We start from the raw sequence: 12,617 nt of genomic DNA, 5'->3' as shown, positions 1-12,617 counted from the left end.
CACATTAACTCTAGTAGAGTTAGAGCACAGTGCCGCCTTGGTGGTGGGACAGGGACGAAGATGTGCATGGATGCTCATCAGGTGGAACTTTCTATAATTGTATTTGTCAAATGTGAAAGATAGAATTCTTAAAACTTTGGCACATAGTTCACAGGAGCAGTTTGGTTTGTACTTCTCAGAGACAAATCTTGTCAGAAGGTAATGACAGTAGAGCATTGCTCATTGTTTCCTGTTCTCTGTAGATGCTTATTGTGCAAGGATGCGCTAGCCTGTAGAGTCCCAAAGATGCTTCCTAACAGAACCGCTTTTGTCAGAGTTGCTGTTATTTGCTTGAGGATGTTGTGCATCGCAGCAGGGAGCACCGTAGGCGTGGCGGCCAGTCCTGCAGCGGTGCTGCTGCTGCTGCACGGCTCAGCTGCTCCCTGTGTTCTGTGAATCACTGGGTGTACGGAGTTGCCCTGCACTTAATTTTATTGCTTTTCTTTGAGGTAGAGAAATGCCGATTGTGTCAGATTTGGAAGAATGGGAAAAGCTTTGCCTAGACATCTACAAATCCAATATCTTACATTAAGAGTAAATTGTTTTTTTTTTTTTTTTCATGCATCTAAGTGCATGTACATCAATAGCATTCCTACTTTCAACTTTAGCATGTATCATTATTTGGCATTCCATTTAATGATCACTGACCTTCAGAGATTAGAGCCCACAAACCTGCCAAATTCTCTGCTACAGTACAGGTGTCATGACAGTTTTTATTAACATTTTCTGTCTTCATGTCAAGTATTGGTATTCCAAATTATTGGTGTTTCAGCTATTGATGAGCTTTCTTTTATTTTTTTATTTTTTCCAAATCCTCTCCTCTAGATATGAAGATGAATAATGCCAACCACTGGTTTCGATGATGCTGGGCTTTTATAACTGGATTCATTAAGGAATACAAAGAAAATTCTTACAGGGATCAATAATGGTGTCTTCTGGCTGCAGAATGCAAAGTTTTTGGTTCCTGCTCATTATCAGCTTCCTGCAGTGTACTGAAGGTAAGCTTTAGTTTGTTTTATGCCTGAGTTTGCAGATGAGATGAATGGTCTGTGCAATTAATTTCGATTAGGTGACTTAAAGTTTTAGGATTTCAAACTAAGAGTGTATGTGTCAGTTTCTAAGTTGAATTTGTAAGATTCAAATATTCTCTTTTTTAAGAAAAAACTTTTTTTTTGTTTCGATGCAATGTGGTATGCTGAAACTGTAAAGTTCAGGCAGCTAAAGAGACAATATTAATCTGGTTGATAGATTCCTTATCTTTGAATTCATCTATTTATCTTTCATTTTTTCTGTTCTCATTGTGCCATTTATGACCAATGTATACTATGTTAAATGTGATATTAAAATAACTAAGTAGTGCAAATGGAATACCTATTTTGCTTTTCTAATTTGGCTGGATGAAAAGAAAACAGTACTCACTTCGTTAAGATCAGAGCTATGCACATTTAATTTCAGGAAATAGAACTCAAAGTTCCTACAGGAATAGCATCTACTCAAAAATTTTTGCTTTAAAAAAAACCAAAAAACTTCACTGCTATCAAATGTAGTGTTTAAAATAGCTGTTCAATTAAGGACATGAGGAAAAGAAAACCTTTTTTTAAGAAAACTTCATAAATTCCATTTTATTTAATTAGTCTGTCTTCCCAGCTGTTCTTATAGACCTCTCACTTAGTAATAGCCAGAGCAACATGAATGAATGATCAGGGAAACCTGGTTTTTAATTTTCTATTGACAAATATTTGTAAGGAACTTGAGGCTATTTCTGGTTTTAATAATTTTATTCTACTAGATTGCAGGTGAAAATTCTGGTTTGGTAGTAAAATTGTACTTCTGTGCCTTCTAACGTTATTCAGTAATTGGTATATAAAATATAGGCTGCTTTGGTGCATCTGTGGTGCGATCTCACCGTCTTTTAAAGCAGACACATACTTACTGTTAAAATTCATTGAATTTTAAGCTGAATTTTTAGAGATACTTCAGGAAAGCTGCTGAGCCTCCCCCTCTCTTTTTTCCCAAATCTATATAAACACAAAAGATCTAGTCCCTAAAAATGGTAAAACTAAAGGTTAAAAATATAAATATTATATAAGGTCTTTCACGTTTGTGGTGTAATTTCCTAGCATCTATTCCAGATTAAGATTTGGATCTTGACAGACAAACATTGCTAAAATAGATTGCTTTTATATATATATTTATGTTATTTTATAAAATAAAAATAAAATGAATATAGCCAGGAGTACATATTAAGAGTCTTCCTGAAGGTTTCTGAAATGAAATCTAATTTCATTTTAAATAGCTTTCACAGTCAGTTTCTCCTACTTCCCCTCTTTCTTCTTAAACATTGCTAGGATACTGTTAGAAAACTGCCTTTGAAAGGCACGTTGCAGCTCTTGCATGGTATCCTCACTGATCGTATCTCCTGATTTGGTAGCTGCTGTACTGCTTGCTCTCTTGGTGTCTGCTAAGTCTGTGGTCTTGAGTAGAATCTCACTTTTGTATGAAAAGTCCCTGCTGGAAGGTACAGTACTTTTCAGTCTCTTTAGGCAGGTAGGGAAGATAAATGTGTATTGGGAGAATTATAAACTTCATGAAAGACTGTTTAGGAGGTAGTAATGTGTGAGAATTTTAAATGTACTTATGTTGCCAAAGTGGTTGCACTAGTGTGCAGGAATTAGAGGTACTTATTTATGCTTTAAAATGCTAAGGTTTTTGTCTGTTATTGTACTACGTAGAGGGATTTACAACAATTGAATTTTAGAAAGATTCACCAGATTACTTGCAGTTTAATACTATGCGGTGGTTGAAAACTCTTGAAAACATAAAGGAAAAGGAGATTAACAATTTGCTTACTCTGAGTTGGCAACAGTAGCAAACCGTGCTGCAAGTAGCATTTTATCAGCTGAGTTTGGAAAGGAAAAAGTCAACTGAGAACTTCTGCGGATTGATTTTTTTTCTTTTCCATTTGCAGAAAGCTAATTTTCATTGTCATCTGTAATATTTCAAGTTCATTTTGTTCTGTCCCTGTTTTTTTTTTTTTGTTGCTTTTAGTAGCCAGTAGCAATTTTTTGATGCTTCAGTTGTGAATTTACTTTTTTAAAGTCTGTACAAGAGCTGCTTTTTCAGCTAAAAGAAACAGGGAAGGAAATTGGGAGCAGATAACAGAATCATACCAAATTAATTGTAAATTCTTAAAATAAATGAAATATTGTGGCTCTGTATACTGGAAATGAATATTAATATAGAGTTGGCTTCCAGCCACAGGAGCAAAATGAATACTGCATTATTACACTTTCTCACAAGATTACATTGCCTTCTGCTTCAGTAATAAGTGATGCCAAGTGTAACGTGCTTTAGTAGCACTTCATGCCTGGAAGTACGAACATGAACAAAGGTTAAAATAAGAGCATCTAACTTTTGCTAGAAATAAGAAAATCTTTAGCTCTCTCACTTGAAACTTAGTTTTTTCAGTAGAAATCCTTTGTGTATACGCAGGTTGTTGCAGTAGGTGTGGGAGATGAAACCTGGCTGAATTCCCTGCTGTTACATTTTAATGTTGCTGTAGAGAGAGGGGAAAAAAAGGAAAAAGAGTCTGGGTGTGAGCCAGTGATTCATCTGTTCATATAATAAAATATTTCCCAATCAAGATAAAGACTTCATTACTCTCACAGCACCTTAACTTTAACTCACTGGGGAATTAGCAAGCACCCATGGACGCAGGAAGGCTACAATTTTATTTTATTGTCACCTATCTAAATAGGAATCCTATTTTCAGTTAAAAAGCTTTTGGTTTTGCTTTTTTTTCTTTTTTTCTTTCCTGGATAGAGCAGTCTAGGTGAGGTTGCTTTTGAAGCAGTTCACCCCTTCAGGTGAAATGAACCTGGAACAGACAAGCACTGGCAGCTGGGAGGAGAACAGCACCAAGTTATTATATACTGCTGGTACATTGATCAACAACAGGTCAATATTCTTGTGTAGAGGCTTGGAAAACATTATTACCAGCAACAGCAAGCACTGCAGCCCTAAAAAAGGGAAAGATGAGAAGCATGAAAAGGGGATGAAAAGTGGAAGTCGTGACCTTGAATATTAACATTCTTTCAGAATATTTTTATTTTCTTCTTTTTCTAGCATATTCTGTTGTAGGTTTATCTTAAAAACTATGATTTTATTTCAAAAGTCAGATTGAGAGGGCAGTCTTGAAAAGTAGCTTGAATTAAGAGGTAGGCAGGTGGTTGGTTGAAGCCTGGCCTTGTGTCCTGGCTGACTGCCCAGGGAGGCAAGGCTGAGGCTGCACCAGGCTCTTTCTCTGGGAGGTCAGTGCCATCAGCAGCCATTCCTCTCAGCAGAGTCCCTCTTCGTTACTCCTCTGTTTCCTTACAGTTGCCAGAAAGGAATTAACTTTTAACACCACCTCTATCTTTTTTTTTTCCTTCATTCTGATTAGGTGAAATCATGCAACACGTTTAAAAATTATCTGAGAAAATACAGAAAGTCAGAGAATGGTATCACACATGCCTCGTTTCCATAGCAAAGCAGAGTAAAAAGATTATTATATATATTATTGGTTTCTCTTCAAGCAAGTTAAGACAGATACACTAATATGCATATCAAAAATAGGTGTCAGAGCTAAACATTCTGATTAAGATTGTTTTATGTGCAGTACAAGTATAACTATTTTAAGCTTTACTGGCTTAGAAGTCCCCCTTGTCTGCTAATTTTGGACATCTGCGTGTATATATTTAATACTCTTCTGTTTGAGTAGTGCAAGCATTTGGAAAACACAGAAATAATTTTCTCCGTGTTTTATTTTAATCAAGGTTTAATATAATTTTAATTCATTTTATTATAAATTTATTATCTGTGCTTTGTCCAAAGCAAGAATCATCATGCTTTCATTATCTGTTTAATTCTGTTTCCTTAAACTGCATTAGTGTTGTTTAAAAAGAATCCAGCCTGTCTTTGCCTTTGAATGTACATTTTAATTAACATTACTCTGAGAATTATAATTCCTGTAAATTCCATTTATGCCAGCCAAGGAGCTAACTATTCAACTGGAAGCAGTTTTAAGTGTATATCCAATGCCAGTGCATTCAGTAAAGAATATACATACTAAATGCAGATATCATATGTTGGGCCACTACAAAGGTATTTGGTATTTTACTTCATTGCTTCAGACCTTCAGCTTCCTATAAAGCCACTCATACTCTACGTGTCATAGGTGCAGGTCACAGGTAGTCTACAAATGGTAGGAGCACCTCTGTTTTCACACTCGTGTATTTGGACATTGCTCAGTATGAAAATTCGAAGTCTTGTACTCTGAGCTTGAGAAGAAATCAACTTCTGTTAATTAACAGATTTAAGTTCTGCAAGGGGTGAAACCCATTACAGAGTCATGCAAGATCAAACAGGAGCACTGATTTGATTCCTGGCTAAGGTGCTTAGCATCATGAAGGCTGTGGGACACAGTCAATAGGCGACTGCTTGGCTTAGTGGAATCATGAACCAGCACAGTGGAGCTCTGCAATTATTGCCAGCCCATTGATAGTTCATCTTAATGTACAGCTCAGTTCTGTCTTCATTTCTATAATGTGTACCTAACGTTCTTTAGCAGTTCTTTTTTTTTCTTGATTGGTTAATGCAGATTGCTTAGAAGAAAATACGTGTGCAAGGAGCTGGAATATCGTGGAGGTTTTCACTGGAATATTCTGATGCATACTACCTAGGGCCCTTTCTTTTTCTGAGGGAGGTGTAGGCACAACATATCTTCTAAAAAGAAAAGGAAATTGATCTAAACAATGAGGTGAAAATTCTTCTTAAGGAAAAATAACTGTTAAACTTTTCAAGTGCATTTCCAGATAACAGGAACTGACAGACTGTCTGGAAAAGCCAGGGATTCTTTAACATACTGGCAGTGAATATCCTTTCATATATTCCCTGAGCAGAGAGATCTGCAGGATGGTATGCTGTAACCTTATATTTTTTAAAACAGAGCAATGCTACCACTGTTTAAAATGTAGAAAAACCATATAGAAAAATGTGTGAAGAACCATTATAAATATTGTGCTGTCTTTTCTATGAGAGTTTTCTAGGAAATGTTAATGCAAGGGTCTTAGTAATTTTATATTTTTCCCCCTTAAATTTTCTTTGATTAATAATAATGTTATGGTCTTTTTCTCAGTTACATAAAAACGGTCTCCTTTGTGAAGGGGAGATTTTTCATCATTTTAAGCTCAATATTCAGAAGAAGAAAGGAACCTTGTACCATGTAAAACTGTAGAAAAGCAGCACATTCCTGCTAAGGACAGATGTTATATTTTCAGAGCCCTCTAAGCAGTTAAACCAGATCACCATCTTTCATTGCTGTAACCCTCTGGAGTCTCGATGGGCGAGGCTGGTAGTGCCACTGACCACTGCAGTGAGAGGGAATTGGTTTAACTTCAGCTAACCTGGACTGAGACAGTTGGCTGAGGGGATTTTTTTTTCCTTTTGATGGAAGAATCTGGTTGTATTTTGGGACAGTTTATTAAGATACCTTTCCAAGAAGATAGTAGTGGAATTTGGATATACTTCAAAAAACTTGTAGGCTTCTTAGTAGTCTATTACTAAATATGCAGAAGATATTATTTATTTTTATTACCAGTTATATATATTTTTAAAGTCCTCTATTTTAATTATTTGCATTTCTGTTTTGTGTCAAGGGGAAAAATGCTTTTTGTTTTAGGAATCAGGTTTTTTATATAGCTTTCATGACATCGTTTTTCTTTATATTGTACTTTGAGGTCATAGTACAAAATGGAGGTGTAAATATCTGGTGCATCTCATATCAGTGAATGCCTCAGCATTGAATTTCTTATTACATTTACAGTCCTTCTGATGATGTTATCAAAAATTGTCATAAAGTAAAATAATTCTGGATTTAATATGCTTTGCCAAATTCTGCAAGCACACAGATGGATTTTATACTAGCACATGGATCCATTGGTGTTTATGATCTCTGAATAAACAGTACAGAAAGGTACTGTGTGTCTACATTGGTAAGGTCTTACTGCAGGTTTATTTCTAATGATTTCTAATTTGATAAGCTTTATCAAAGCTGGATTAGCTTCAGTTTTACTAACTTTTATATCTAACTTTAGTTTATCCAATGATGCTTTGTTTGAATTGACATTTCAAATGTTCTTCCTGATATATAAGAGCTGAAAGAATCCTTTTACTGGAAGGTGTCCCAAATTCCTGCCCTTCCAGAGAGAGTCCTGAACTACTCCAGCGACTTTCAAAATGCAATTGTTGTAAAACTCTTTGTGTTTCTGTAACCTCCACCTCCTGGCTTTCATTTGAAGTGTAAAGAAATAGATTTGTATGAATGTCAGCGCTGGTGGTGGATCTTTCCTTCCTTCAGTGATGGAGACAATTCATCCACTAAGCCAACCTGTCTAAAGGCATGAGTGTATTTATGGTCGCACAGAAGGTTGGACAAGCTCAGGTAATTGGGAATATTTCTTTCTTTTTGTTTTCTTGATTTATACTAGTATAATAATCACTGATGTTTTCTTGTGTATGCAGTTTTGTGAGGGAGACTAGTTGGGAATTCTTTTTTTTGGTCCGTTGCCTGAGCAACACATATGAGAAATCCAGAGGGACCCCATAACTTTCAGCTGTTGGTTACAGCACTGAGTTTTATAAGGGATCTTGACAATGGAAGGAGAGCTGTCTTTTTTGTTCACCATTATCAGGGATTTTGATGTCTCTGTCGGGAGTCAGATAGTTTTATTCCATCACATCAGAAGATACAATTAATGTTTAATTTGAATTCAGTAATTCATTTAGGAAATGTGATAGGAAGTTGACACTGAAATCAGTTTCTCCTATCTGCTGCATTTTAGTTGGAAAAGCAATGAGAAATGTTTTCTTTTTAAGACTTCAGTACTATTTCATATCACTTCTGTTTTAATCATCTTCTTAGTTTGAGTCAGACTTGCCTGTTAGCCACTGATCCTGCTTGACTGTGCAGGTAGATTGATCTTCCACAGTGTTTCACATTACTGTCTCCCATTTCTCCCCATTGAGCTGTCCCAGTTTTTTTCTCTAACTTAAGTGATTGCGTTTAGTATTCTGTCTTACTTTTTTAAAAAACTATTGTATTACTTTAAGAATAAGGTCACAGTTTATTCTGCGCCATTGCTAACATCTACCATTGTAAGTCTAACAGAAAAACATGGTTTTGTGGCTCAGAAATTACCATACTTTTTAGTGGCTTCAAGATAAATATGCTTTCAGTAAGCAAAAAGAAATAGCTTGCTGCTTACTCTGTTGCATCATTTAATTTCAGCAGGTAAAGATGGCATGCGTGAAAAGTGAAGCATGGAAAGTACTAGAGGGTAAATGGGTGGTTTGTGATGTGAATTATTACCCATAAAGATGAGTACAAAACATCACTTCATGTATTAATGTTCCAACTGAGGAAAAAAATATTATCAGCATAGCATATAATACATAAACGGTTGTTCTAGGCCTTCAATTCAAATCATGCTCAGTAATCAATAACTTCAGTTCTTCTGTGTCTTTATAGTAGCATAAAGAAATGTATCTTTATCTGTACATAAAGCATGCTATGGAAATACATTTTAAGAAAATTCAGAATACAGAAGTATGGAAGTGATCCAATGTAAAATCTCTTGAAGGGTTTGTAATAGGCAGTGTTTTGTTCTGTAGTATAAACTAAGTGCTGACTGAAGAACTGTCAAGAAATGCATCTAACCACCAGTGTTGTTTTTTTACCAGTTGCACTGCTATCTAGCAATAGAACAATTGTTCTGTTAAATATAGAGTATAGGAATTAAGTTGCTATATAAGTTATTTTGAATTTCATACTGTTAAATCAGCAGAGTTTTCAGTTCCGGCAACACCACCAGCTATACACAACCTTATCTCTTGGGTGCATTATTTTCTAGCTCCTGGGTTTATTGTGGATCCATTTTAACAATATTTCTGTTTCCTTCTATTTAGAAAAGGTTTTGTAAAGTGAATAGACATTCAGAATAGTTGCTGTGAAATGTTTTTTGTTGTATTAATGCCATTTGTAACAGATTCAATAATTCTAATTTTATCCTCATCTGTTTCCATTCTTTTAAAGTCCTTTTTTGACATTTTGTTTTATTTTCTAATAGTGACAATAATGCAGAAAAATTTTACTGAGAAAAGTCTTTGATCTAAGTGGAAATGATTGTGATCTGACCAAAATTTATGCTCTTGATATTTCCACTTGGAATAAGAGATCAATCATGACAATAACAACACAGAAGTACATTTAAAAGCATTCAGAGATGTTAAGCAGCAATAAAACTAGGTAACCATTTAAATGACAGCAGCTGACTATTTGAATTAACTTTGTGTTTGACTTAATTTGGGGTCCTAATTATTCTTAACTTACGTGAGTAGATTTCAATTATACAGTACTGCAGGGATTTGTAGCTAAGGCAACTGGAGGAATCCTTTTACATAAAGTACTTTTGTTCAACTGATGAGGCAGGTTAAAATGGAATGGTAGAAAACTGAAACTCTGATAAGACCCAATGAATTGTTTCAGATGACACTGTGAGAAAAATAACATAAGCTCATTATTGAAGGTTTTGAGAATTTTTGTGCAACATCTTTGCATCTTGAGAATGTTTTCTTCTTATTATTTTCATTATATTAGTGAACCACTTACAAGCAAATGATTATCATATGTAGTAACAGTAGATATATCAATAAAAAGTGATTTTACATTTTTTTTGGTAACTTAGTTTTGTCTGCATGAAGTGACCATTTCTAGAAGCTTATCTAAGAATGCAGCAAATTACATACATAATTTGATCTTAAAGGTAATGAATTTTTTTTTAAAAGCACCTTTAAAAAGTGTGTCTGTGTATGGTCAGATGACATTTCTTTTTTTTTTTTTCTGAATATTCACAAATAGTCATGCCTCGTAAATTAGAACTGCAGCCTAGGTAGGTGTCTCTGATGATGGCAGATTAACATCCCTAGACTTGGAATGCATAGGTTTGGTTTTCTCTGGGTTTTTCACAGACATGTGCCTGATTTCGTCAACCAGAGTATTGAAGGTTAACGGAATGTTCGTCCTCCTGACTGAGGAGAACAGGCAACACAATAGCATGTCTGCAGCTTGAACTGCTAGGTCCCTTACTAGAGCTTTCAGATTTGCCCCTGTCTTTTTAATATACATCTAGACCTTGTAGTCAGAGACTTTCAGAGAAGCAGTTGTTTTCTGTGTACATTATATTTAGGAGAACTTGAAGGAGCTCTAATGAGGTCAGAGTAAAGCTTTGATGCTGTTTAAAGGAAGAAAAAAAAGCATATGAGGCATATGGCTATAATGTGTAACAGTAATTCATAGATCTCAAATAAATACGAAGACTGCTTTGAAAGTACTGCCTTCTGTTTTATTATGTTGGCTCATGATGTCAGAGGCAGATGTTGGTATGGCAACAGAGGCTGAACCTTCCCACTAATACCCCATTACATTTTGCTGCCATGCAACAGATAGCAGCAGAGGGGCAGTTTGACAGAATGGTGTCTGATGTAGAAGTACGTATGAAGCAAAGGGGTGTCATTGAATTCTTCCATGCAGGAAAAAATGGCACCCATTGACATTCATTGATGCTTACTGAATGTTTACGAAGACCAAACAGTGAATGTGAGCACTGTGAGGAGGTCGGTGGTGCCATTTCAGCGGTGGTGACATTGATGTGAAAGACAAGCCACATTCCAGACTGCCATGCAGATTTTTACAAGTGTGACATGCAGGCTCTTGTTCATTGCTGGCAAAAATGCATAGCTAATAGTGGTGACTATATTAAAAAATGGTATTTTGTAGCTGAGAATTTGCTCTATCAAACAGTGTTATTGTGCTCTTTGTATCTGTTGTAAATTCTGCTGGAAATAAATAGCAGGCATAACTTTCAGAGCAACCTATGTACTTTTTTGTAAAAACAATTGAAAAACGTTTTCACATGATAACAGATCCACATGCATCTCTTGCCTCCCCCAGCAAATTCCAATTTTCTGTGGTAAATATGTATTTCTGCTCATATATCTGATGTTAACATATTAACACTACACACTTTTAATTAGTACTGCTGACAAATTATTTAGGAAAGTCTCTGGAGCATGTGGAGATGTGCACAGCTTTTCCATGTCAGGTGTTTGCTTTCCAAAGTGAAAGTATTAAGATTTAATTACCAGAAGATGTTTGGAGAAGGCAGTGTAGTGTGCCTTTGCAAGACTGAAAGGCAAGGCTGTGGATGCTTTGCATGCTGGGGCAGGAGAACATCTGTTCCTGAACAGCCACACAGATGGGGCACAACAAGTCTTCTGGGCATGACCTAATCTGTGGGGTTAGCTGGCCTACAGTGTCTTCATCTGGTTGTGCTGGCTCCAACACCTGTGTCCTGAGATGGGTTGATGGAGTGCAGGACTGGCAGAAGACACTTGGTCCTGCTTTTAGGGCCATGTTTCCCCTAGTGCCCTCTTACCATATCACCCTGTAATCACAGTGGCAGAAGAGTAGATCATGGCAGACCTGTCACAATGTACTGCCTTAGGTAGATGAAACCTGATTGAGATCTGTGTGTCCACTGGTGCTTGGGAAACCACTTTGCCAGAGGAATAGGCGAGTTATTTTCAGGAGGAAAAACAAGTCTAAAATGTGTCAGTCTTTGTTACAATCTAGTACTGATTTGACTGAGTTAACACAATTAATGTTACTTCATGGGTCTCTGTCATCTATGTCAGAGTATCTAGAGCATGAATCTCCTTGATTTAATTACAAAGATGGCAAAGGATATTCCAACTTGTCTGCAAGTGTTTTAAGCAGCAGAGAATAAGATTGGCTTTTCATTTTATAAGGGTTCTGTTAGGTGGATTTCAACAGAACTGCATCTGATCTCTGCCCTGACGAGGAAAACGGTATCTTTCCAGAGGACTCATTTCTCATATTAGCTGGTCCATTCAAAACTGCAGTAGGGATTTTAAGATTGCTTACACTTTTACAGAAACTGTAAATTACTTAATCGTATCTTGGTCTTTCTAGTTCAGGTTTGTTTTCTTTCTCTGGTAGTGTAGTGGAAATGGTAAGTCACAGCTTGAAGCAGTGATTGAGCACCTGGTGGGAAGGCAGGGCCAACCCAGAGGAGCTCAGGTGCATGCAGTGTACCTGAGTGATTGGAAGGGGTGGAGCCAGGACCTTCCCAGACCTCATTTAAGGGTTGGCCAGTGGAAGCAAGGGTATCTTGCTGGAGATCCCTATTTACCTGAGGCTTTTCAAGGGTGAGTAGCTTCCTTCCTTTGTTTTTGTGTCCATGGTTGCTGCATTTCAGCTTGTCCTCACTTGCAGTAGCCTGGGAATTTTGCTGCCCTGTTCTTATTGCTGTGCTTTCCATCGCATTATTACAGATAGTCAGTATGTGAAGCTTCAGAGGCAAGTACCAAAATAGTGGAAATACGCAAAGTAGCCTGCTTACAGGGGATGTTTCTTAATTATCTATTGTCAGAGAGTGCTAGCAGATTTGTCCTGACTCATT

The 12,617-nt window shown here is 36.5% G+C and overlaps 1 protein-coding gene across 22 annotated transcripts in view; it reads left to right on the top strand.

The window, feature by feature from the left end:
• ADGRL2 (adhesion G protein-coupled receptor L2) overlaps window positions 1–12,617 on the top strand; it is a 383,711-nt gene that overhangs the window by 258,159 nt on the left and 112,935 nt on the right. For all 22 annotated transcript variants that reach the window (XR_002441011.1, XM_021404127.1, XM_021404137.1 and 19 more), the window contains one exon: window positions 865–1,037. Coding sequence is in view for 21 of the 22 variants with exons in the window: in XM_021404127.1 (XP_021259802.1) it covers window positions 965–1,037 (73 nt within the window). In the remaining variant the exon portion in view is untranslated. The remainder of the gene's footprint in view (window positions 1–864; window positions 1,038–12,617) is intronic.

This window comes from Numida meleagris, chromosome 7, assembly GCF_002078875.1.
Source record: "Numida meleagris isolate 19003 breed g44 Domestic line chromosome 7, NumMel1.0, whole genome shotgun sequence".
NCBI lineage: Eukaryota > Metazoa > Chordata > Aves > Galliformes > Numididae > Numida > Numida meleagris.
Note: the sequence above shows the minus strand (reverse complement) of the source record. Positions and strands in the feature narration are given on the sequence as shown.